The sequence below is a fragment of the Astyanax mexicanus genome, chromosome 10 (assembly GCF_023375975.1).
Source record: "Astyanax mexicanus isolate ESR-SI-001 chromosome 10, AstMex3_surface, whole genome shotgun sequence".
Taxonomy (NCBI): domain Eukaryota; kingdom Metazoa; phylum Chordata; class Actinopteri; order Characiformes; family Acestrorhamphidae; genus Astyanax; species Astyanax mexicanus.
This window is the reverse complement of record NC_064417.1, coordinates 45,306,882-45,332,343: the sequence shown is the minus strand read 5'-3', so window position 1 is coordinate 45,332,343 and position 25,462 is coordinate 45,306,882. Positions and strand designations below refer to the sequence as shown.

At 36.0% G+C, this 25,462-nt stretch overlaps 1 protein-coding gene across 1 annotated transcript; it reads right to left on the bottom strand.

Annotated features, from left to right (window-relative positions):
• Nucleotides 1-216: 216 nt before the first annotated feature.
• asah1a (N-acylsphingosine amidohydrolase (acid ceramidase) 1a) lies at nucleotides 217-20,234 on the bottom strand. The gene is made up of 14 exons (XM_007258617.4): nucleotides 20,087-20,234; nucleotides 19,904-19,950; nucleotides 18,712-18,802; nucleotides 18,014-18,097; nucleotides 17,815-17,893; nucleotides 5,362-5,436; nucleotides 5,227-5,272; nucleotides 4,961-5,105; nucleotides 4,822-4,876; nucleotides 3,220-3,301; nucleotides 1,621-1,752; nucleotides 1,389-1,512; nucleotides 725-781; nucleotides 217-593 (listed from the first exon to the last, which is right to left on the bottom strand). Exons 1-14 carry the CDS (start codon nucleotides 20,216-20,218, stop codon nucleotides 504-506), a joined length of 1,239 nt encoding a protein of 412 aa, XP_007258679.4. The 5' UTR covers nucleotides 20,219-20,234; the 3' UTR covers nucleotides 217-503.
• Between the last annotated feature and the right edge of the window lie 5,228 nt (nucleotides 20,235-25,462).

The following is a 25,462-nucleotide window of genomic DNA, read 5'->3' as shown; positions in this document are numbered from 1 at the left end:
AGTGCAGATCATATGATTCTTTAATACACGCGTTCAATATTAGACATGTCACATATTACATGTGATTTCCTTCTTGATTGTGGTTTTTGGTTAAAAGCACTTCCTTTATTTCACTGTTAGAGGAACATAACAGCTGAACATTGACTACAGCTGTCCTGAAACATGCATGAATCAACTATTCAGTTTGGAAAAGCAAAGGATTTCTTAATTCAAATCTAATTAAAAAAATGTTTATTAATATAATTACAAAATACAGTCAGGGATCATGCCAGTCATCCATAACATACATAATATTTACACTTTACAACAGTTCCAGCAGATATGTGAGAAATATTGACAATATTAAAGCAACAATAACAGTAATATTAATAATATTAACCACAGTGACATTTTATGTTAGAGGTAGAGTTTACAGTTTATGAAATTTGCATTAGAACAGTTTAAACGTGATGCAGCAGCTTTTCACCTCCAGCAGTGCCGTGTATTTGGTTGTGGGGTCTGAATCACCAGGGGGTACAGGGATTCGGACAGGCCCTGATATACGACTCCAGTTTACCAGTTGAAACTTCCATTAGTGATGTATAGGTGGTCAGCTATAAAATGATAGACATAAAACAAAACATTTGTTTAAAACAAAAATGGTATATTTTAAAAGAAAGAAAAACTAAACATTTGTTAGTCTGGGTTGATTTTTTCTAAAGAATAAAGAGAAAATAATTCTCACCTTGTTTAGAACTGGTTTGGTTGAAAGAACATCATATATCGTCTGCAAGCTGATATTCTAAAGACAAATATTTCTATAGTTAGTACAGTATAATATACAGTTTCATGTCAGTTCTTTAGAGGTTATTTAGCCAAAGCAACGGTTATATACGTTGATAAGTCTAATGAATATACAGTAAAAATGCACTTTTTAGTGCTATGTAGAATCTCTCTTTAGTAATACTGCAGGCAAAATAAGCATCTCGTGTCTAAATATTATTGCCTTGAAGTTAACCTTTGAATTCCATTGCCCTCAAATTCACCTGTTTTTATTTATTTTTTTATTTATTTTTTTATTCTGTTTTTCTCCCCTTGTAAATATTTTGTTTTTGCAGTGCATTATAATCACTGACATGCCAAATGTCATGACAATTCTAGCCAGATTACGACCATAATCCTACACTGTGCTGTTCACTGTGAGTGGTAATGCCTCCTATGATGTATTTACTGTACCCACATGATACTGTGGATATCTTCAACTCTAATAATTCCAATCTTACTCATAAAATAATACCTTAATTATACAAATCATTAAGGTGTGGGCACTACCAAGCCATCCCCTTAGGCAACACTTCCTAATGAACTTAAATACACTGACATAGTACTCTTTAAGTGTCAACACTTACCGCTCGTGTGGTTTTATTCATACACTTCATAGCTGGAGTTCGCCGATCGTCCAGGAAGAACGGCTGTTCCCAGTGATCATAGTTCGTTTCAAGCACATACCACCTGTTAAGCCTCAAATCAATCCTTCAACACAAGTAAAACTATATTAATTAGAAATGCTGTACTTTAATGCTGTCTGTGGATAATTATTATTATTTGTTTTAATTCTTCAGTGTAATAATGTAAACTCACTCCCAGATGTCCAGTGTGTTGATCCTGGTTCTAGTTATCACACAACCCTGATTTGTCTGGTTTCCACCTAAGATGAAGTAGGCAGGGGCCAGCAGTTTGGTCAGGGCAAGCTGGGTCTGAGCATCTTTATAACTGATAAAAAAAGAGAATAAACTAGAGATGCACAGAATATTCAGCAAAACATGTTCATGAAAATCTTTCTGCACAAAATCTCTCTTCTCTATTCTTGCCAGTTCCAGTCCCTTTCAGAATGAGCTGTTTAAGGGCTCGGTCACTTTTATGCAAATAAGCTGTTGCTGGCCACTCCATGTATATACTGAGCATTTACCACACAAGTCTTAGCTTGTGCTAAATGGTAAAACACAAACAGGCTAGTTCATGCTTAATTGCGATAGAAGTGCTTACATCTATCTCACCAGCTGACTTGGAACAATGAGATCCCTCCCTCAGACGAAGTCTACTGGCTAATCCTGCTGTGCACTGATTTAGTGGGTAGGTCTCTGGTGGGAGTTCAAACAGCTTATAGAAGCATATGATTTCTGATACCAAACTCCTTCAGCTAATTTACAGAAAATGGATGGATGTTTTTTTTTTGTTTGTTTGTTTGTTTTTTGGTGCTTTAGTGCTTATTTTAAATGTGTAGAGTTTAATACATATTTATTTATGTATGTATTTGTTTCTAATTTTAACCCTTCCCCACCCAGAGAGAGTAAGACTCGGACTCCGGCTGCTGATGGCAAGCACAATAAACCAGGATTCAAACTAACTATCCTCAGGTCATAGTGAAAGAATCTTAGTCTGCTGGTCCAATCATATTATTTAATAAAATATGTATTAAATAATAAATAATATACATTATTTATTATAATATTTTAAAATTGTAGTTTTGTAATTGCTTTTTCTTTGAAGAATTTTTACAATGGTGAAAAAGTGCCTACTTTAAAAAAAAAAAAAAAAAACTTTGACCAATTCTGGTCACAATTCAAATTTCAGTGTATTTAGAGAATGAACTGTGGTTTAATCTACTCTACATAAACCTTAACATATAACATTCATTTTTAATACTGACAAAGGAAGCAGTTCACAACACCAAGCACACAAATAAGACAATGAAACGTATTATCAGGCCAGTCATTTCCTGACTGACTGCCATGGACTCTAATTCAGTGACTCAGAACTACACTCCCCAGAATTCCCCTGTGCTCTCTCCCCTGAACTCTCCCAGTCACTTGCCACTGCGTCTCACAAACTCTCCTTCATACTAATTAGCCTGATTGTTCTCACCTGTGCTTCCCTGTATAAATACCCCTCATTTCCTGTCCTCTGTGCTCGGTATTGAATCTAGTCTCAAGCTCTTCTACCTCGCGTTCTCCCTATCTTCTCTGCCTTTCGTGTATGACCTTTGCCTGTTTGTTTACTGACTACTGTTTTAGCTTAGCCCTGCTGTTTAAGATTGTTTCCTGGTTTGACCCTTAGCTACACCTGTGCTTGGTTTTCCCTGTAAATAAATTGTCTGATTCTAATCCGTGTGTGTCTCACCCGTGTCTGGCATTTGTGACGCGTATAAACACGTACAAAAAGTAAAAAAACGGACTCTACCTGGTTGCATTTTCCAGAACTCTGCGAGTGAGGAAGCTCATCCACATTCCATCCCTCTTACCAAGAATCCATTCCAGGATGCCTGTGAGAGTTGAACTGATGTTATTGTTCTGGTAAGTCAGCAAAGAACAGAGTGCCAACCGAGTCCACTGTCTAAACTTAAAGTTGCTCTGAAGACACATTACAAGCTTCATAAATCAATTCAGATGTTTTGCTAAAATAAAATGGGCTATTTTGATTAATGTCAAACTTTGATAATAATTGCCTAAAATAACCTGTAATAGAATTCAGGTTCAAGAGAACATTTTGTTTTGATCACACAATCTGGCCAGTTGAAAACACTTTAATTATGTTGTTCTAACAGATAATGTTATGCTTGTTAGCATACGGTTTCCCTCTGCTGACCATCTGGCCTAATAACTGTGATTACACGGTTTAGTAAACACAGAAATAGAAATATGAATGTGTTATTAGAGATAACATCTGATTTGCAGCCACTCAGATCAGGAAGAACAGTTTCATAAACAGGTCATGTTCTAAACATACTGTTTAAAATTATTTAAAATGAAGCCCATGACTTTTTGATATTCATACCAATATTAAAAAAAAAACTATTTAAAATATCTTCCAGTGACTTTTTAGCTTTACTCTCTCTACTTTAAGAGCTACTGCTGAAGATCCAAATAATCCAAAGTTATTTGAGATAAACACTAAATGTTTTTTTTTTCTGTAAATCTTTATAACAATGGCCATAAATAAGAGTACTTATTACAGTACACAATTGTGACATTATTAAGTAATGTCTCAACTAATTATTAGACACTAGTTAAGACATTATTAAACATTATTAAAATGATCAAATATTAATGCTTAACCCTTTGATGTGCAACATGGGTCAAAAGTGACCAGGCTTTTGACATGGGTCAAAAGTGACCATGGGTCAAAAGAGACCAGGGGTATCACTACCCCTCTAATGCGCAACAGCATGATGTAGAAATACAACAACTTGTTCATAAAGTAATAAAGGAGAACAAAAATTAAGAATTGTGCTAAAGAAAAACTCAGCCATACATGAATTAACATTATTTTAACAAATTAACAAAGTAATGCGGGTCATTTTTGACCCATGTGTGCATTAGAGGAGTAGTGATACAAAAAGGGCTTTTATTTAAAAAGTAAGAAAGTTCAAATTAAATTAAAAAAAAGTATAAGGATTTATTATGATTAAAAACAAGTTAATTGGGGAATACTTTGGATACTGATTGATTGAATTAATTTATTGGTAAAGGTGTATCACAAAAACACTCAGCTATACGTGAATTTACGTAGAAAATGAATTCGGGTGAATGTGTTGCAAATCAAAGAGTTAAGAATGCTGTAGATAATAATAAATTGAGAAATTAGTTTTAAAAATGAATAATAATAAATTATGTATCAATTAATAAATAAATGAGGCATTTCATCACTAATACTGTTAATCAAACATACTCTTACTGTAAAACATTACCAGTTTTTCAAACTGGTCCTCCACTTCACACTCCCCATTCAGATGATCTCCATCTCAATTAAATAAAATAATAATTTTAAAAAGTTATTTCTTACCTATGTATCCTCCATCAACATCGAAGCGCTCGTTCATCGTCAGTGTGAACTCTTTCTGTAAGGTAATACACACGCTTCATCTTTTTCCTGAACTGGATGATCTGTAGAATTCTCATTTTTACAAATCTTAAACACTTACAGGTCTAATTCCAGTGAGAACGCCCACATATCCTGCAAAACCGGTCGACTTAAACACTGTTCTGCTCTTCCGCTGAAAGTCTACGTTCACCACCAGCGGTTTAAGCTTTTCCGTCAGGGTCCAAGTTTGATTTTTGATATCCCACCTTTAATAAAGAACAAAAACACATAGATACATACACATAAAATGTGGTGTGAATATGATGGGAATAAAAAAACTCAACACAAATACATTTACAATATACAACATACACAAACAAATCATACCCCATGAACAATCCAAAGTCCATATTCCGAGCATGGTATAAATTGCCTGAAATAAAGGTGTGATCAGATTCAGTGATAAATGTAGAAGTTAAAGATGACTCATTAAGAGGAAATGCTATTTCTGAATATACTCACCTTTTAGATCCTCCGCGACTACTGATGTGCACACGGTGAAAACTTCATAGAAGATATTATACAGCACAACCTCTCCTAAAAAAAAATATACAAAAAGACCTGCATTAGTAAAAACTCTAAAATCTGTACTCAAAATTACACAGCTTTTAAATCAAACAACATTTACTAGTGTAAACCCAAAAGCATTATTTTTCTTGCTCGTGTTATTGCAACCATTTAGGTGTATTTACACACTACACCTAAAACAATGACAGTATTACTCTGTTTTTCACACCTCATATAACCCTAAATTATTACTGTGGCCTGTGCTTTATTATAGCTCAGAATTTTGGGTCATTGCATCAGAGCAGTTGTCAGTTTTTTTAAGACCTTTTTAAGACCTCAATAAATATAATTTAAGACCCAAAATGTAGTCAAATGTAGCATTATGTTAGCATGTTAGCTAACTTGCCACTAAAGTTAGTATATTAGCTAGCTTGCTGCTAATGTTAGTATGTTAGCTAGCTCGCCGCTAATGTTAGCTAGTTTTCTGCTAACCTTAGTTCTCTCCCCAATAACATAGCTAACTCGCCACTAACATTAGTATGTTAACTAGCTCGCTGCTAATGTTAGCTAACTCTCCACTAAATTTAGCGTTTTTAAGACCTCAATAAATATAATTTAAGACCCAAAAATGTAGTCAAATGTAGCATTATGTTAGCATGTTAGCTAACTTGCCACTAAAGTTAGTTTGGTAGCTAGTGAGGAGTAACGGTTTATTATATGTTGGGTTTATTGACAAATATCTTTCAATTATGATTACCTATCTTAGTATCGATAATGACAATAATCATTGTGTGAAACCTTGTATTCAATATGCATAACCAATACTCACATTGTATTTGATCATCTTTATTACTCACTGTATTTTACACGCATTTATATAAAAGATTAATCAATAATCAATATATCCTTTACACACATAGTAAAACATTGTTTGATATGGCATGTGACTAACACAGACTCTATTATATGACAAATTAACCCACATGATACATTTACTAACACATTAACATATAACATATGAGATGTAGCTCAGGCTTGAACTATTTTTTGTTTACTGCATGACCCTAACTAACGGTCATCAATTCGACTGGTACGGGGCTAAATTGCTACAGAAGAGGCCTTAGTTCAAAGCGGCCTTGATGAGCAAGTGCCTCCCTAAAACCTCTGCTTCCAAGAGGGGGGTGACGCATACTCACACAGATAGTGCCACGATGTGCCATGATGGAAGAACACAGTCAAGGTCAAACACTAGTGGTCCAGTCAGACACGTGAAACTTCAGCACTAACACGTGCATGCTAACATGAGATGATTTTAACAACGCCTCATCAACAGGCTTACGTCATTTTGGGGTATAAACGTGGAGTCAGATCAGAAGGGGGGTCAGAACTTATGCTGGGTGGCTGTTAGACGGTCTTTCATGTGTTAGTTCTCCTGAATATTCAGTTTGTAATAAATACTTGGTTTGCTTTCAACTTCACTCCACTGTCTGACTCTCTCTATCAAACGAACACGCAGGGGAGTTGTACCCCGGACGAGAGGTGGGGGTAGCCCACCTTTCATTTTCTTTTCTACAACAATTTGGTGACCCCGGCCTCTGAACGAGTCTGACGAAGGACAGCATCCGGCACTGATCCACTCACGGCCGAACTTAACAAACCAGGTAAGCAGAGCCTGTTTAATCAAATTCTGCATATTGGCTATTTCAAATTTGAGTGGAGCGGCGCTCTGGCTGCTGTCCGGAGGAGAGCAGGAAGCATACCAAGCTATTTATAAAAAAGAGTAGATGCTGTTCCTACTCAAGGGTTTATAAAAAAGAGTAGATGCTGTTCCTACTCAAGGGTTTGTAAAAAGAGTAGATGCTGTTCCTACTCAAGGGTTAAGGATTGGGAGTTGGCGTGCCCCCCCGGCTTCTGACGAGATGTTCGGATAACGGCCAGGTGTAAGGCTCACCTCGAGATTGATCCGCTCGTAAACAAGCCAGAGTAGACGCTGTACCTACTCGCCTCTATTTTAATTCGGTTAAAAAAGAGCAGATGCTGTCCCTGCTCGGGTAGACGAAGTACACTACTTCTCTATTTTAATTCGGTTAAAAAGAGCAGATGCTGTCCCTGCTCGGGTAGACACTGTACACTACTTCTCTATTTTAATTCGGTTGAAAAGAGCAGATGCTGTTCCTGTTCGGGTAGACGCTGTACCTACTTCTCTATTTTAATTCGATTAAAAAGAGCAGATGCTGTCCCTGCTCGGGTAGACGCTGTACACTACTTCTCTATTTTAATTCGGTTAAAAAGAACAGATGTTGTCCCTGTTCGGGTAGACGTGTACCTACTTCTCTATTTTTATTCGGCTGGAAGAAATAACAAAACAAATAAAACGGGGTATACTTAGCAGTATAAACTATAAGTATAAGTGAAGTGAGTCTGTGGCCAATAAGTGTGAGAGAGTATGCGTGTGTATGTGTGCTTATTCCAGGGACTGAGTGTGTCTGACTTTGTGATTGTGTATGTGCGACTGACAGAGAGAAAAAGAAAAGGGTCTACGAGTGTCTGTTACAGGGATTAAACGTGTGCCTGTGAGTGTGAAAGTGGGCGTGTCCAGTTTTCCTGTGAGAGAAACAGACAATGTGTATCTTGTGAGGCAGAGGTAAGAATGTGTGTGTGGCAGTGAGAAAGTGTATGGCAGCGAATTAGACAGTGTGTGTAAGACAGAAGTGTGTGCGTATGTGTTGGAGTGTGTGTGAAACTGTGTGTGAGCGGGGCTCATGTGTGATTGGTTGAGTGTACGAACTCTTGTGTGTCAACGAAATAGGAATGGATGAGTCCCACTGCAGGGGAGGAGTCCAAGGTGAAGTAGGTGGAGTTGGTTCAGCCTATTGGTTTTCGACTGTGAAGTTGGTTATTTGTGAATTAACACTTGTGAGATATCATAGAAAATAGAACATCAGTTCAGTAGGGAAATAGAGTAATACACTGTGAAAATGGGGGACAGAGGTGAACAGGGGGAAAAGGCTTTTGTATGGGTAGATATATATATATATATATAAGAAAATATAAGGATAAAAAACCTAACTATACAAGGTAAAGATCTATCTGTAAACGGAGCGGGGCAGTAGATGTTACTAATGGTCATAAATAATTAAATAATTAACAGAGTAAAGTGCGATGACATCGATTACGAAAGTGACTGATGTGACATAGAACTATAACATGAGATAATATAATATAATATGCATACGTTATCAGACGGTTCTAAAATGAAAATGTGAAAATGTGAATACCCAATCATGAGTAAAGTATACTTTAATGTAAGCAAGGTTGGGGAAGTGTTAATATAAATAATTAAGTTGTTGAATAATGTCAGAGAGGTGTGTGACTGGATAGATAATTAGAGAATTTAGAGAATTTAATAAAGGGATTATGGGGTTGATTAGCAAAACAAATAAAAAAAAAAAGAAAAAAGAAAAAAAAAAAAGAAAAGGGGGAGTCAGAATTGAGGAAAATAATTGGCTTAATTTTGGGTAGTGGACTATATCTTGGGGGCCCTAACCTAACAGGGACATATGTCTGACTCTATATTCTATAAGCAAATCTAATAATGAAACTAATAAAGGTGTGTGGCTGTGTCGGAATCGTTTCCTATTGCAGAAATACTAAGCAATTTGGATGGGCCATTTTTGCAGTGCTTTGTAAAAACTGAGCAGTACATTTTTCCCCATATAGTTCACTATTAATTACATTATATTCTAATCATATTGTGCAGAAGATGTATGCTAGAAATTCCAAAATATACTATGCCATGCAAGTACTGCTGTATAAGATGTCCTCAGAGCAGGACAAATGAACATGGTTTCTTGTTTGATTCTTAAATAATCAGTTCAATACATAGAAAAGTGCTACATAGTGAATAGTGAATGAGTTAATAAGTGAGCCATTCCAAACACAGCTTTTTCTATCAGGTGATTTAGTCAATTATCTTACTATTCGTTTCTTATTCAGACGGTTCTCAGTTCAGTCCTAGCTGAATGAGATCTATATAGGATAGATGTAATATCTAATTTTTATCTAAGTTTTATGCATCTCCGTCTATGCTGATATTTTGATCCTCTTAAGAGCAAGAGTAGATTTCAGAACACAGTGAGGAAAGACCTTATTTTTATTTTTATTATTATTTTCTTAAAGGTAACGCAGTGTTGCATCTATTTCAAGCTACAGGGAATTGGGTATCTTTCTGATAAGGGGACATAATCAAATATATTAAAAAATTGAGCTTTCTCTTTTGCTTTCAATACGCTTTACTTTCTGCAATGAAGAACTTGCTTTACTTTCTTTCTGTATAGTATTAAATTAGACTAGAAAGAAATCTGGAAAACAGCATAAATTTAGTTTTCATGCTTATATAATGCCACCTATAAAACAAATGCATAATTTTCTGGCTGTAGCATGAACAAAATCAGCTAAGCAATATAAAATTGTTTCCTCTGCATAATGGTAAAGTTTACAATCTGAGAAGCAGAGCCAGCACTATAATTTATATATATATATATATATATTAGATAAAACTGGACCAAAATTTAACCTTGTGGTACACCTTTAAGGTACAGATGCCAAATCTGAATAATTATTCATTGACATGCACTCTTTTGGGTCTAGTCCAGAGCAGTGTCATCAAAGCAAATAATTTGAGCTAAATTACGTGGAAGAGAACAGGTGATAATGATGGTAATAAATAAAATATGTATACAATAATGACGAATAATAAACCATGGGTACTTGGTGCCTTGCACAGACTTTCACAGTAAACACCAGTGTGTGAGTTTATGACGGTGTGACATACCTGGGTTTGCGCTCCCTAACCGTGCCCTGCAGGAACACTACAGCACTGAATGTTGATAAAACTGTGCTGCTACGCTGTGTGTGGTTCAGTGGGATAGGCTGGTTAGCCAAAGACGGGTAAGATCCCAACGTACTACAACGGGACAACCTAAGGCAGGCACAGTCTCGATCTGACCACCACATGCATTTTAACAGAAAACGGAGAAAACATCGTGGAAGGGAAGCGCAGCCCAGGGGGAGAGTGAGTGGATGAATGAAGTGATGGGGTGTGTGTCAGTGGAGGCCTGGACGGGGTAGACCAGCCCAATGGACAGTAAAAGGGTGAAGCAATTTTGCGTTAAGTTCTCTGAAACAGAAATTCTGTTTCAGAAAAAGGGGGATATGTAAATAGATGATCATTATTACCACCATTATTTGCCCAATAATTATTTTATACTTTTTATCTTTTTTAAACCTATTACCTTTTTATCCCTCACCACTATTACTAAAATTTTTTGACCAATCATTATTTTATAGATATAGAGCATTTTTCAAACTTTTAGCTTGTTTATCTTTTAAAGTTTGGTTTTAAAACAACCACTATGCAGATGAGCGATTACTTTCAGCAATATTGTAAAAGTTTTAGCTTTTAAGACAAACTCAATCCTAACTTTAAAATATGAAATGTAGACACAAAATTAAACTTTCACTATTCAACATGTAAGCCATTTTTTGAACAAGAAAAACAATGTGTGAGGCTTGATAAATTGTTTAAGGAAATAGATGTATTGTTGATAATTGTGAAAAGCAATCTGCTTGGCATTGTATATGCATAAATACATATTGATCAGTAAATGAAAAGCATTGTTTGGATTTACTTGCTATAATAACGTGGACAAAGCAAAGCATAACATCTGTGTTTATTAATATTGATAATATTATTGGTTGTAATGTAACGATTGATACAGAGAAAAATAATCACATTCCACGTCTCCCAATTCTTAAAGCACTTCTATTCAAATCTAGAAATCAAGGCTTTATAAAAATCTTGGGAACTGAATAAAGTCAGAAACATAATTTCTTAATAAAATAGCACACCGCAGAAAATTAAAAGTGGCAGGTAAAATAATATAGCCACAAGCGGTGATTCTAAAGTCCAAGCAAAAGTAACCCAAGAAAGCCCAATACATCAATATGGAACCATTCCTGAGACAGAAGCCACATTATGTGTAGTTTGTGCTGAGTTTAAAACTTTGGGCCCTGATATTCTATCAATCAGTGTGGAGATGAATGGGAGAATAGAGCAGCTGATCATTAAAACTTTGCATGGAGCTATATATAAAAAAAAACATGATTTAGATGTATTTCCAAGTGTTTCTTATCTATTATCTATATAGTGTTACCAATACAATATGAGAAGCTTTCAGTGGTAGGTTTAACAGCAGGTGCATTTAAAGCAGCAGCTTTGGGCTGTGAAGCAGTAAAATATGGTCTGTACAATGATGCTGCAGAGTTGAGGTGTGTTCTTTGGCTTTATAGTGTTTGTGTTTTTGAAGTGTTTGAGTTTGTGAGTGTGTGCATGCACGAGAAATAGTGTGTGTCTAGTGGTAAACTGGGTGGTGAACATTAGTAGTGTTCGTAAGATCTAATTTGGATATAACAGAGCCACAGGGGAGCAGTTACACTAAAAGGAAAAGGAATGTGAACAAAAGGAGGCTAAAAGCCAGTAATTAATGGTGATGATAATTAAATGTTGCAATTTAAAATTGAAAATTCCTAAAAGTTAGGGATTTAAAGAAATGACTAAATGTTACGGATGAAAGCACTTTTGACAGTAAAACTCATGAGTGAATATAACTGAAAGACAACTGAAGAAGGTAAGAAAACAAAAATTGGGCTGAAATCTGTGCACAGACAAAATTTTAATATGAAATAATTAACTTCCAAGGGGAAATTAGAGCTCAAGTTAAGTGTGATAAATGTATTTTAACCATGTATTTTAACTTGCAGGAAGGAGACACGGAGGACCCCTTAAAAGACTTCCAAAATGAATAGAGAACCTTAAACATGATTATAACGAATACAAAAGTCTCGTTTCAGATCTGTTTACACAGGGGGAGAAGGAGTACGTGGTGCAAAGGTGGACCAGTCCAGACACAGAGTGAGGGCTCCTCCGCCATTACGCACGAAAGGGGAACAAGTCTGGCTGGATTGGGCCTTTCCAGGTGACTGAGAGAACAACGTACGCAGATCAACTGATAGGCGAGGGTTCTACAGCTGTGCAACAACAGAGATCGCTCACAGAGCCAGAAGGAGAGGTGAAAACAACAGCTGAATCGTCTGACTCAGATGGAGGCCCGCAGCAGGAAGGAGGCAGCAGAGCCCCCGCAGCACGGGCCTGGCCTGGCCACAGCAGAGAAAAGAGTTTCTCAGAGCACAGCAGCAGACAGCACACAGCCTGGCTGTGACCGAGGAGAGGAATTGAGGGAGTAACTCATTCAGCAACGTTTCGATTGCGTCAAAGTACACTACATACAGAGACCCTTAAAACACATCTCATTAAAGAACACACATAGTCTTATCACACACCAACTCATACTTTTCATTCACTGATATTGCAGACATCAAGAGCCAGAATAAAGCTCTTCGCACGTGGGGCTGAGGTAGTCTAACCCTAACCCTACCTTCAGAACCCTGAAACAAGAAGAAAGAAAAAACGAACAACACGCATTGTAACTTTAACATTTACACATATAGGGTTATAAACTGTGATTTGCTAAATTAGGGGGGAAACACATTATTTTTTCTTTACAGGTTGTACTGAACATTGCTTTCCTTTACAGGTGGCCGAAAGACTCTTGAAAAAACGAAATTGTAAAAAAAAAAAAAATTATACACTCTGTAACCTTAACACTTACACATATAGAGCTATAGATAACAAGTTTACTAAATAGTGGAAAACTTAGAGGGAAAACACATTTATGGTTTAAGAATGGCTTGGTACGGAAAAAGGGAGTGGGACAGGTCAAAGTACGGACACTATAACGAACCAGCATTTCCTCTAGTTATTCCAATATGGCTCCAGATAATAATAACCGTTGCCCTCATGGGTATAATGATAATAACATTGGCCATTGTCTCAAAACAAGAACAACTAACAACGGTAGAGGGAACAATTGTAAACACATCAGCAACCGTACACCCGACAAACGCAACAGCTAAAGACCAGCCCACACGGCTTAATAGAACCAAACGATCAACCATCAATCAGCCTAACTCAAAATGCATCAGGCGCTGGGGAGGAATAGAATTAGACTATTATTGGGGTGAGATGACCATATGGACAGTGAACTTCTGCGACGTGGTTACTTGTGGTAAGCAGGGGTCCAAGGGGGAAGCAGTATACTTGTGTTGGTCCCGTGATGATAATCTTAAGTGTAACCATAAGGGTGATTCTCACGAAGACCTTCACATTAACATAAAAAAGTTTTTCACCTCATTGCAACATTATTTTTTTTTTTTTTCTTCAAGTTGAGAAGCTAAAATAGAATGTGCATTTTACTATATTGTTTATTTTTTCATATTTTTTTTAAATAGAATTTTATTATCATTTGAATCTTATATGATCCAGAATAATTCTCATTACCTTTACAGTAAATGACGAAGCTAGATCAACGGTTCAAAACATTTTTTGATGATTAATTTCATATTTCCACAACAAATCCCATCAACTTAACAGCACAGTCCTTGACAATTACTTTGATCTTTTTTATTTATTTATTTATAGTTAAGCAACTCTCAATACCGATACAACATTTGTAAAATATCTTTTAATTTTTTTAATTAATGGAAATTATTTTAGAATATGTTTGATCAAAAACTCATGTGGACAACAGGTGAGGGGTATACTATAGTAAAATGAAGAAAAGTTATGATAAGATGTGAAACATTTAAAACAATTAACATTTTAGATCCATAACGGTAATGAGAACACAATTAAACGGTAATGAGATGCTCTTAGCTAATTTCACAAATAACTTAAAATGCTAATATGCTAACAACCTATAACTTTGCCAGCTGTCAAAGCCTTATATTGTGATAATATTCATGAAATAATTTATTTTTATATTTTTAAAAGTAATGAGTATTAAACCATAACGGTAATGATAATACACAGTGTAACTGAGGACAGTTTTAGCAATATTAACACAGATTTCTCAAAGGGAGAGAATAGTGACCAACTGACCTTATCTCCATTTTGAAGCTTGTCTCTGAAGTAATGCATCATGGGATAGCTGATCAATTTAAAGGCACAGTGTAATTTTTTTAGGGGGGTAAAATCATGAAACGGTAATGAGAAAAATTGTTCGGACACAGTTATTTTGTTTAAAATCAAGTACATTTTTTGTTCAACACCAAAAATATTTATATTATGTATAAATGTTGATATTTTAAATGACTTTAATCTATTTTATTGATTCGATATGCTTAATAATTTTAATATGGTTTAACTTAAAATTAGAAAGAAGGCGTACGGACACATAACAGTAATGAGAATTTCCATATATTTTTTATTTAATTTATATAAAAATAATTTTATATGAACAATTGATCCATACAGTACTACCTATTTGCTTTACACACAATATCAGAGTTTTTGTGAACTGAGTACTGATTTTAAAAAAACATTGTCATGGACATGGTTCCCTGCAGCTTCATGAGAATCACCCATAACACCGACCAAGCAGCTTATTAAGCCAGACCTTGTAACAAGTGGGAACACGTAATTAGGTCGACACATGTCAATTGGGATCCAAGCGAACGCTGGGCGACTCGTGAGCGGGAGAAATGAAATAAACTTAACATACAAAGGGATAATGGTGCGATAAATAATCTAATAACCATTGCATTAGAGTGGCAATCCGATCCTAATGGGGAAAAATCTTCGGCATTTTTCATAGGGGTCGGGGTGGATGTAAATGGTAACGACCCTGTCGGATGGATCAAAGTTAGAGTTACAGATGAACCGACCATCGACACCGACGAGGCCACAAAAAACACAATAGACAATAATGGGGGGGATCGGCCTATGCTGGAGTGTGAGGAAGAGCAAGAGGAAATGCTGTAGACCAACCAGTCTTGGGGATGACTTTAAGGCAATGAGGTCACTTCCTCCTTTGATAGAGTTCGAATTATTGGTCGCCTGGTGGCAGAGGGACCGTGGGAGAATTTTTCCTGTCACAAATTGGTTGGAAGGCTGCCAGAACAGGTTTTCGCTCCCACTGTTAGTAAACTGTTCACGCACATGTTGATCAAGTGTTGAACATATGTGAATATACATATTTGGAGGAATTACGATGTGTTGACGTATCTGGTTGATACGTCAAAAGGGAGAATTGAGGAGTAACGGTTTATTATATGTTGGGTTTATTGACAAATATCTTTCAATTATGATTACCTATCTTAGTATCGATAATGACAATAATCATTGTGTGAAACCTTGTATTCAATATGCATAACCAATACTCACATTGTATTTGATCATCTTTATTACTCAGTGTATTTTACACGCATTTATATAAAAGATTAATCAATAATCAATATATCCTTTACACACATAGTAAAACATTGTTTGATATGGCATGTGACTAACACAGACTCTATTATATGACAAATTAACCCACATGATACATTTACTAACACATTAACATATAACATATGAGATGTAGCTCAGGCTTGAACTATTTTTTGTTTACTGCATGACCCTAACTAACGGTCATCAATTCGACTGGTACGGGGCTAAATTGCTACAGAAGAGGCCTTAGTTCAAAGCGGCCTTGATGAGCAAGTGCCTCCCTAAAACCTCTGCTTCCAAGAGGGGGGTGACGCATACTCACACAGATAGTGCCACGATGTGCCATGATGGAAGAACACAGTCAAGGTCAAACACTAGTGGTCCAGTCAGACACGTGAAACTTCAGCACTAACACGTGCATGCTAACATGAGATGATTTTAACAACGCCTCATCAACAGGCTTACGTCATTTTGGGGTATAAACGTGGAGTCAGATCAGAAGGGGGGTCAGAACTTATGCTGGGTGGCTGTTAGACGGTCTTTCATGTGTTAGTTCTCCTGAATATTCAGTTTGTAATAAATACTTGGTTTGCTTTCAACTTCACTCCACTGTCTGACTCTCTCTATCAAACGAACACGCAGGGGAGTTGTACCCCGGACGAGAGGTGGGGGTAGCCCACCTTTCATTTTCTTTTCTACAACACTAGCTCGCTGCTAATGTTTGTATGTTAGCTAGCTTGCTGCTAATGTTAGTATGGTAGCTAGCTCGCTGTTAAAGTTAGAATGTTAGCTAGCTCGCCGCTAATGTTAGTTAGTTTTCTGCTAACCTTAGTTCTCTCCCCAATAACATAGCTAACTCACCACTAACATTAGTGTGTTAGCTAGCTTGCTGCTAATGTTAGCTAACTTTCTAATAAACTTAGTTCTCTCTCCGGTAATTTAAGCTAGCTCTCAGCTAATGTTGGCTAGCTCTCTGCTAACCTTAGTGCTCTTCCCGGTAACGAAGCTAACTCGCCACTAACGTTAGTATGTTAGCTAACTTGCTACTAATGTTAGCTAGCTCTCCACTAAGCTTAGTCCTCTCCTCAGTAATATAGTTAGCTTGCCGCTAAGTTAGTATATGCCTTCAAACTGGCATTAAACAGACAATGTAACATGAAAATGTAACACCTACTGCAAATTTACAGTATATTTAAGACAATTTAAGAGCTTAATTACCTGGATTTTTTTTTAAGGACCCGCGGGAACCTTGTTATAAATTCTCTAAATTTTTATATACTTTGCTATCCACCATCTATGATCTCCTCTCAGTAACCTCTCAGATCTGAAAACATGAGTAATCAATGCCTCAACAGCAGAGAAAGACAACCAATCATGTTTCATCTGTGGTTTCTACAGTGCAGGACATTATTCAGAAATAGCAGATCAAGGAAGTCACACTTATATAGCGCCTTTCTAGAAACCCACAGATGCTTTACAATCAAGTTTTACACACAACCAATTACCCTCAGCACTCATCTACATACACACTCACACAGGTGAGAAGCGGAAACCCACTTTTAACCGGAAACAACTGTACAGCTGAAGGAATTACACACACACACGGGCAATTTAGAGTATCCAATTGACCTGATCTTCATGTTTTTGGACTGTGGGAGGAGAAAATGTATCCCAGGAGGAAACATGGAAACTTCACACAAATAGGGACTTGAGCCCAAGACCCCAGCACTGGGAGGTACACAATCTAACCACTAAGAAACTAAGACCCACTAGTCCACATTGACAAAAATGTTGTGTTCTATGTTTTATTACAAAAAAGCTGTGTTTAACACTGCTCAATTAAATTCGGGACTAAATGTCTCTGGAAATTCATAGTCAGACACCTTCATTTAACCAGCAGGCTCTTTAAAGTTAAAATCTCTTTTAAAACATAATAAAAACTATTGAAGATTATGCATTATTTCCAGAAAATACATGATGTAGACACATGGAAGGATAATTAATAAGTATGCTAACCTTACCTAAAGGAATACCAGAGACAGCAGCGATTCCTTTAATTTCCTGACTGAACGGGGGAGGGAGTGTGTCCACAATCAACGGCTGCAAAATTACCACAAGAAATCAGAGAAATCCAATAAATACTAACATACTGATTCAATACTGGAATAATGTGATCAAGTTCATGTCACAGAGCGCTGTATAGTGAATCAGTCTACTCACCAGCTCCTTATCCACTACATCAATCAATTTTCCATGGAAAAAGTTACCTGCAAACCTTTTTATTGCCTGTATCATCGTAACCAGCTGAAAAAAAAACAAAAAAAAACAAAGTTCCTATTAATTTCAGGAAGTGACCAACTGATTTAACCAACTTCCGTTTTATACTCCTTGCATTTGGCAAACAGAGAAAGACTTGGTTCCTTGTTATACAATAAATACTAAAAAAAACACAACTCTTTTATGCTTTCTACAATAGATTTATACTGTGGACAGATGGATTAAAATGGTAATTTTGTATTATTCATAAAGTTCGGGAGAAAAACGTGTATAGTACGGATTTTTTAAATAGAAAAAACAGGATTTTTTTCTTTAAAGAACACTGTACAACAAAATCATCTTAGAATAAAGAGTGATTTAAATATAAACATACAAAAAACTGTTTGCATGTTAAAACTTGTGAAACAGAACAGCTTTTCCCACCCCGAGCACATCATCTGATCTTTGTCTACATCACTAAACACTGGCAGCAGAGGAAATGTTTAAGGAGGAATGCTATTTTCTTTTCACAGATTTCTGCCCCCAGTGACAAGATAAGATGCGATAGGAAGAAAGAAGAGAGCTTACAGCCTGCTTTAGAAAAATACTGAAGCTAGACAGACAGTAAAGCATCACAGTGTATTCAATCAGATTACACTTACTTCAGCTTTCTTCTCCTTAATCACATGAGTCCACCTCTCACTGGGGGGTAAATCCAGGTTTACAGTGTACCAGGTTACATTACCTTTAAACCTGCAGGAAAATATTAAAACAGAGAACAGATTAAAACATTAACGGAGCACTAGCAATTACTTTATACACCAGCTGATGGCAAGCTGTTTTAGTCTAACGTGATGGCAGCAACATGAGTTCTAATTAAGATTCTGCTATAAAAATTCTAATTCATTTTTGTTTAAATAAAAATTGTATTAGCTCTACAGATCTATAAGGACATTCTGACTAGTCAAAATACCAGGACAATTCTTAATAGTCACATGTGCTCACAGACATAAGTGGATATTAAACCTTTCTTAATTACATTTTTAGCAGTAATTATATATGTATATAATTTCAGACCACTATTGTAATTCTATTAGTAATACATCAACACTGTAGTGCTATCCTATCTCTTAGTTAGTTTGTATTAGTAATAATGTGCATTTTATGTATGTGCACTTATAATCTATAATATAATGTTAGATATTTTCAATTTGTGTTTTATCCCATGAATGAATAACTAGATATATGTATATAACCATTTCTGGGATTTCCGGGAGAAGTCGTTTTTTAGGTAGTAAGAAAAAATAACTGATTTTTCCCAGAAGGGAAATAGTAGATATCTGGTTATTCATAGAAAAGCATCAGGTAAAGACATATGAAATGTAAAACTACAGTTTTTACCAGTCACAATTACAGTGAAAATATATCTGGAATTACAGTTTCCTCAAAAAAAAAAAGCAATTATAGATCTGTAACTGGTAAAACAAGTTAACTATATAAAGAAAATAGAATTGCATGTAACCAAAATCAACCAAATAAATGGTAACGTGTGACTAGTCAAAATTACATTACATTAAAGACATGTGATTCTGATAATGTGATTAGTCAGAATGTGTTGTATAGATGTGTAGCTAAATCTGATATTATTACTAGTATAAATATCAGAACTAATGTCTAAAATGAGAGTTACTAGTAGTAAAAACTAGCAGTAGTACAGAGATCTGTAGTTTTAGTGTTTAACTAATCAGGACCTCTGAGATTCTGTGGGGTGAATTCAGGCTAAAACAGCTGGCCAAACAATAAACAAACAGTACACCCTCTGTTATATAGCTATTTATGTGTTTAAAGCATTACGTTGGGCCTTTGGGAGGGTACATGCTGCTGCTGCACTCCTCAGCACACTGAAAATAACAGAGACAGACAGACAGATAGCAGGAAAACACAACAACAGCTCATTAACAGCAAGTTAACCTCTTAATACACAGATATAACGAGCCTAAATATAATCTGATTAACCACAAAAGCCGAATATCTTACCCCACACATGAGGAGTGAGCAAAAAGTGGTGAATATGAATAAACTGTGCTGAAGATTTAACAGCAGCATCTCTTCTCTTAGCCTGACTTTCATACTAAACCCAGAAACACACAGGAGCCCAACCGAAAGCATAGCCTACCCGGACTGTACCACCGCGCACGGGGGAGCACAGTTATCTACATTTTTACAAATATATAAAACATAAACTAGACATTGCTGCGTACTATACAGTAAAAAAATGTACTCAAGTGTCTTATAAAAGCAGTTGTTTTATTAGAGGTCTGCTTAAGTTGGATTAAAAAAAACCCTCTCCTCGAAACTGAGGAGCGATAATAGTTTCGCCCGATAATAAACACGGAAGCAACGCCGAGTCATACATACACATATATATATATATATATATATATATATATATATATATATATATATATATATATATATATATATATATATATATATATATATACTTCCGTTTCTGAATAAGTTTCACTGATTTTGCTTTATTTATAGGTATATGTTTGAGTAAAATGAACATTGTTGTTTTATTCTATAAACTACTAACATTTCTCCCAAATTCCAAATAAAAACATTGTCATTAAAAAAAGCGCATTTTTCCCCCAGAAAATTCATATTTTCTTGAAATAAAAATAAAAAAAAGAAATAACGTAATATTATAATATATATTTCAGTAAATCAGTTCAAAATGTGAAACACATATTATATAGACATATTACACATAAAGTGATCTATTTTAAGCGTTTTTATTGATGATGATTATGGCTTACAGCCTATGAAAACCCAAAAATCAGTGTCTCAGAACATTTGAAAATAATATAGGACCAATTGGTCCTTTTGGTACAGTGTGAGCAGTGTGCCAAGTCCTGCTGGAAAATGAAATCTGCATCTCTATCAAAGTTGTCAGCAGAGGTAAGCATGAAGTGCTGTAAAATTAACTGGGAAAACAAAACTGTACTGACTTTAGACTTGATAATAAAACACAGTGGACCAACACCAGCAGATGACATGTCTCTCCAAACTTTACACTAGACCTCAAGCAATTTGTACTGTGTGTCTTTCCACTCTTCCTCCAGACTCTGCTCCTTTGATTCATAAATGAAATGTAAAATTTACTGATGATCAGTGATGGTTTGGAGTAATAGTCTGTCAGGAGTAGTTAGGTCAGAAAATCTCTACCGCCTTGAGAATCTCTTCAGGCCTTGTTTAACCACTACAGGGCGCTCCCGAGATAAGTCCTAAATTAATGGTTTTATTAGGAGCAATTGGGCAAAATCAGAGTTAAAAAAGTCTATACACTGGATTTTGTACCATTACCTTTTATTTTCTTGGAAAAAAATAGGGGTGTTCTAAAACGGGCTGCTTGTGCTGAGTCAAATATATTTATACAAAAAAAATAAAATAAAAAAAATAAATAAAATATACCTAATGGTCAATTATGCATAATATTTGGTTAGGTGGTTATTTTATTAAATACCAGTGTTAATTTGTTAAATACGAACATAACATATTAAATCAAATCTGCTGTTAATCTGCTGTTGATTGGGAAAAAAGCAACTTTTTTAAAAACATTGTAAAAAAGAAAAAATGATTCAAACTTCATTTGAAAAAGATTCAAGTCTTTTTAAAAACAGGCTAAAACTACATTTATAAAATATTCAGATCTTTTTAAAAAGTGATATGAACAACTTATTAAAAAAAATCAAATATGTTCCTTCCAAAAAATAAAAACTGATTTAAAAACAGCATTTGAATGTACTAAAACTACTTTTTAAACAATTTAATTATTTGCAAAATGATTAAGCTACTTGTCAAAAACATATTTTATCTACTTACATTTATTTTAAAAATAATTTGAATCAGTGAGAAAACCAGACATGTCAGAATATTTGTGTCCATCTTCTCATAATGAAATCTGAATAACGATATGTAGTGTTCAAAAACAATCACAACCTGATTATATACAACACAACATCTGTTGGAGAAATATTAATGTATACACTATTTATTTTACATACACAATTACATGTGAAAATTCACACACTATGCCATATTAAGCCCACGTCAAATTTGAGGCTGCCATGTTTAATTGTGTTTAAATGTGATAAAATGAATGATGTGTACTTTACCAGTAGTTACACTGTTATCGTATGGATTGACAATGTGGATCTAAAATACAAGTCTTTTTACTGCTGCTGGAATCTCCTGAGGTCCAGACTGCAGTAGAACCTATAAAAGGCCTGTGTGTATCCTGACACATTATTGCCACTAGGGTACAGTATAAGCTTTCCTGTGTGAAACTGGTTGGAGAGTTGCTGTGAGGAATGTTTCTCCTTTTCATTCAGATTTAAAATATCCTCTATTAACACCTGCAGTGTAGTGAACCTGATGAAATCTGTGGTGTAATTACTGTAATTATAGTTCATTTCATTCATTTCTAGTGTTTCTGAAAAGCACCACCTGCAGTGTCAGTGTGTGTAGACTATCACAGCAGCAGAAACATTTTGATGCGGAGTAGAGTAAAAAGGACAAGACATGATTCACATTTAAAAATAATGATATTTTAAATACTGTCTATCCTTAATGTTATGTCTGAAATTATACAGTTACTTTTTAATACACCCCAACCCAATTTACCATAACAACAGCACGCTCAAAAACTCATTCTTAAACAACAAATATATACATAACATTGTAAGCATAACATTATTTCTCCAGCCATTTTTTATATTGGCACATATTTTTTATTCCATAATATCCGATCTCAGCATTTGTTATCCTCCTTTCACCCTGTTCTTTGATAGATAGATAGATAGATAGATAGATAGATAGATAGATAGATAGATAGATAGATAGATAGATAGATAGATAGATAGATAGATAGATAGATAGATAGATAGATAGATAGATAGATAGTTTAGTGATCCCAGAAGAAAATTCTGGACATGATGGAGATGATGCAGCAGTGCTGCTGGAGTTTTTAAACATGTGACACCTGTGCCAAATCTCACAAGCAAAAAAACTGAAGCCGAAGCAAAAGTCTTTATCAGCAAAATCCACTGAAAATCCATAAAAACCTGATATAGATGTTTTTGAAAACTCCACCCAGATACAGACTTGAACCCAAGACCCTAGCACTAGGAGGTAAATGCTCTAACCACTAAGCCACCATGCTGAATGACAGTGGACTTCATGTTCAGATGGATACTGTCTTATTTTAGTGGTGGACCTATTTGATCATTCATTGGTACAGCTGCTGAGAACTACTGTAAGTGTTTCTCTTTACCTTAAAATCCTAAGACTTAATGTTCTGGCAGCTGTTCAAAACACAAAAACGAGTCTTAATGCAGGATTTTTTAAGCCTTTCACTTTTATAGCAGAATTCAGTGCGTGTAGCTCTTTGTTGAGCTCAGATATTCAGATTAAACACAGGGAGTGCAGAAGTAGAGCAGTACGGGCGCTGGCCATCGCAGAGAGCAGGGGAGTGCAGATGACAGTCTGAGTTATGAATCTTTCACACATGGGAGATAAAAGCTGCCAAGCCACTCAGCCAGCTGAGGATCCTCCATTAATTAAACACTTCCCACTGATTATCCCCTTTGATAGAACTTATCTCCTGAGTCAGGAGGAGCGCTGGTCTCCATTCCAGCCCAGAACGCTCACCTAATGTGGAGATACGTCAAACAGAGGCACTTCCAGGACGGAGCCGCCGCAGGCGTGTACTTACAGCAAGACAAATGACGTATTCTCAGCTTTATGGTGTGAAAAAGCCAAATTCTCCATAGCTGTCAAAGTCTGTGGACTGAAATTGCCTTGTGGGTTTAGAATCTGATGGCAGAATAAAACGCATTTCACAAAAAAAGAAAGTTGTCTGAAGGGCAAGTGAATATTTCTTTGAAGGCTCAACTTTTGATTAAATTTAGTAGAGCATTATTTACTACATCACTAACTTGCTAAATGTAAACTACATATTATTTTAATATACACTTATCATTGACACTTATTCATGAAAAATGTGGTCTATACAGGTGTATATCTGCTGATACAACTTTTATAGAGATGCACAGGACTTGGCACACTGCCCACACTGCCAAAAGTACCAATTGGTCTTATATACAGGTCAATGAAACTGACACACCTGTCATTTTAGTGTGGGAGGTTTCATGGCCAAATTGGAGCAGCCTGGTGGTCAATCTTCATTAACTGCACATTGCACCAGTAAGAGCAGAGTGTGAAGGATCAATTAGCAGCCATTGCAATGCACACAACATTATGGGTGACATACCAGAGTTCAAAAGAGGACAAATTGTTGGTGCACGTCTTGCTGGTGCATCTGTGACCAAGACAGCAAGTCTTTGTGATGCATCAAGGGCCACGGTATTCAGGGTAATGTCAGCGAGATACCACCAAGAAAGACCAACCACATCCAACAGGATTAACTGTGGACGCTGTAAGAGGAAGCTGTCTGAAAGGGATGTTCGGGTGCTAACCCGGATTGTATCCAAAAAAACTAAAACCACGGCTGCTTAAATCACGGCAGAATTCAATGTGCACCTCAACTCTCCTGTTTCCACAAGAACTGTCTGTCGAGACAATAAATTATTGTGGTCTAAAAACAGGTGTTTCATTTTCATTGTCCAACTCCTGTACAATTCTAATTTTCTGAGACACTGATTTCAACTTTTCAATGAATGATGGTTTATTTTACGTTATGCCTAAAAACATCTTTGATTAATTAACAGAATTATTACATGTGCTATAGATCGCTAAAATAGGACGTGGATCAGTGCAGTGATGGGTAACATTATTCTAACATTTTTATATATGTTATACTGTATTTTGTAAGTGTTTTAAATGTTTTGTAAAGCACTATTTAAATATGTATTTAGACCATCCTGCTCCATACACTGTTTTGTTTCACTGCTCTGCAGTTTTCCTGCTTTGCCAGTACCATCTGTCTCTAGCTACAGTATTCTCATCCAAATGGTCATGCTTTGAGCCTCCGTATATGCTCACAAAATACATAACCACAATCTGTCAAATATGCTTTGTCAGTCTGATGGACATTGATTTAAAAAGCAGTTTATGCACACACCCCCCACGCCTCCCCCGCCTGCCCCCGAACCTGGATTTGTGCTTTGCAGATTTGTTTCTTTTGTCGAGTACCTTTATCTGATAGATCCCCAACAAGATGAAGTTCGTTGCTTCTCTCGTTTCTCTCTCTGATTGTTTGTCATCCTTTACAGGATGCTGCCAAAGATAAGGCCTGCAATCATCAAAGCCAGCTGTAGGACGATGATGCAGACTGATGGATGCATAACACATCAAACAGGAACGCCTGTCTGTGTCGAGTTGTGTCAG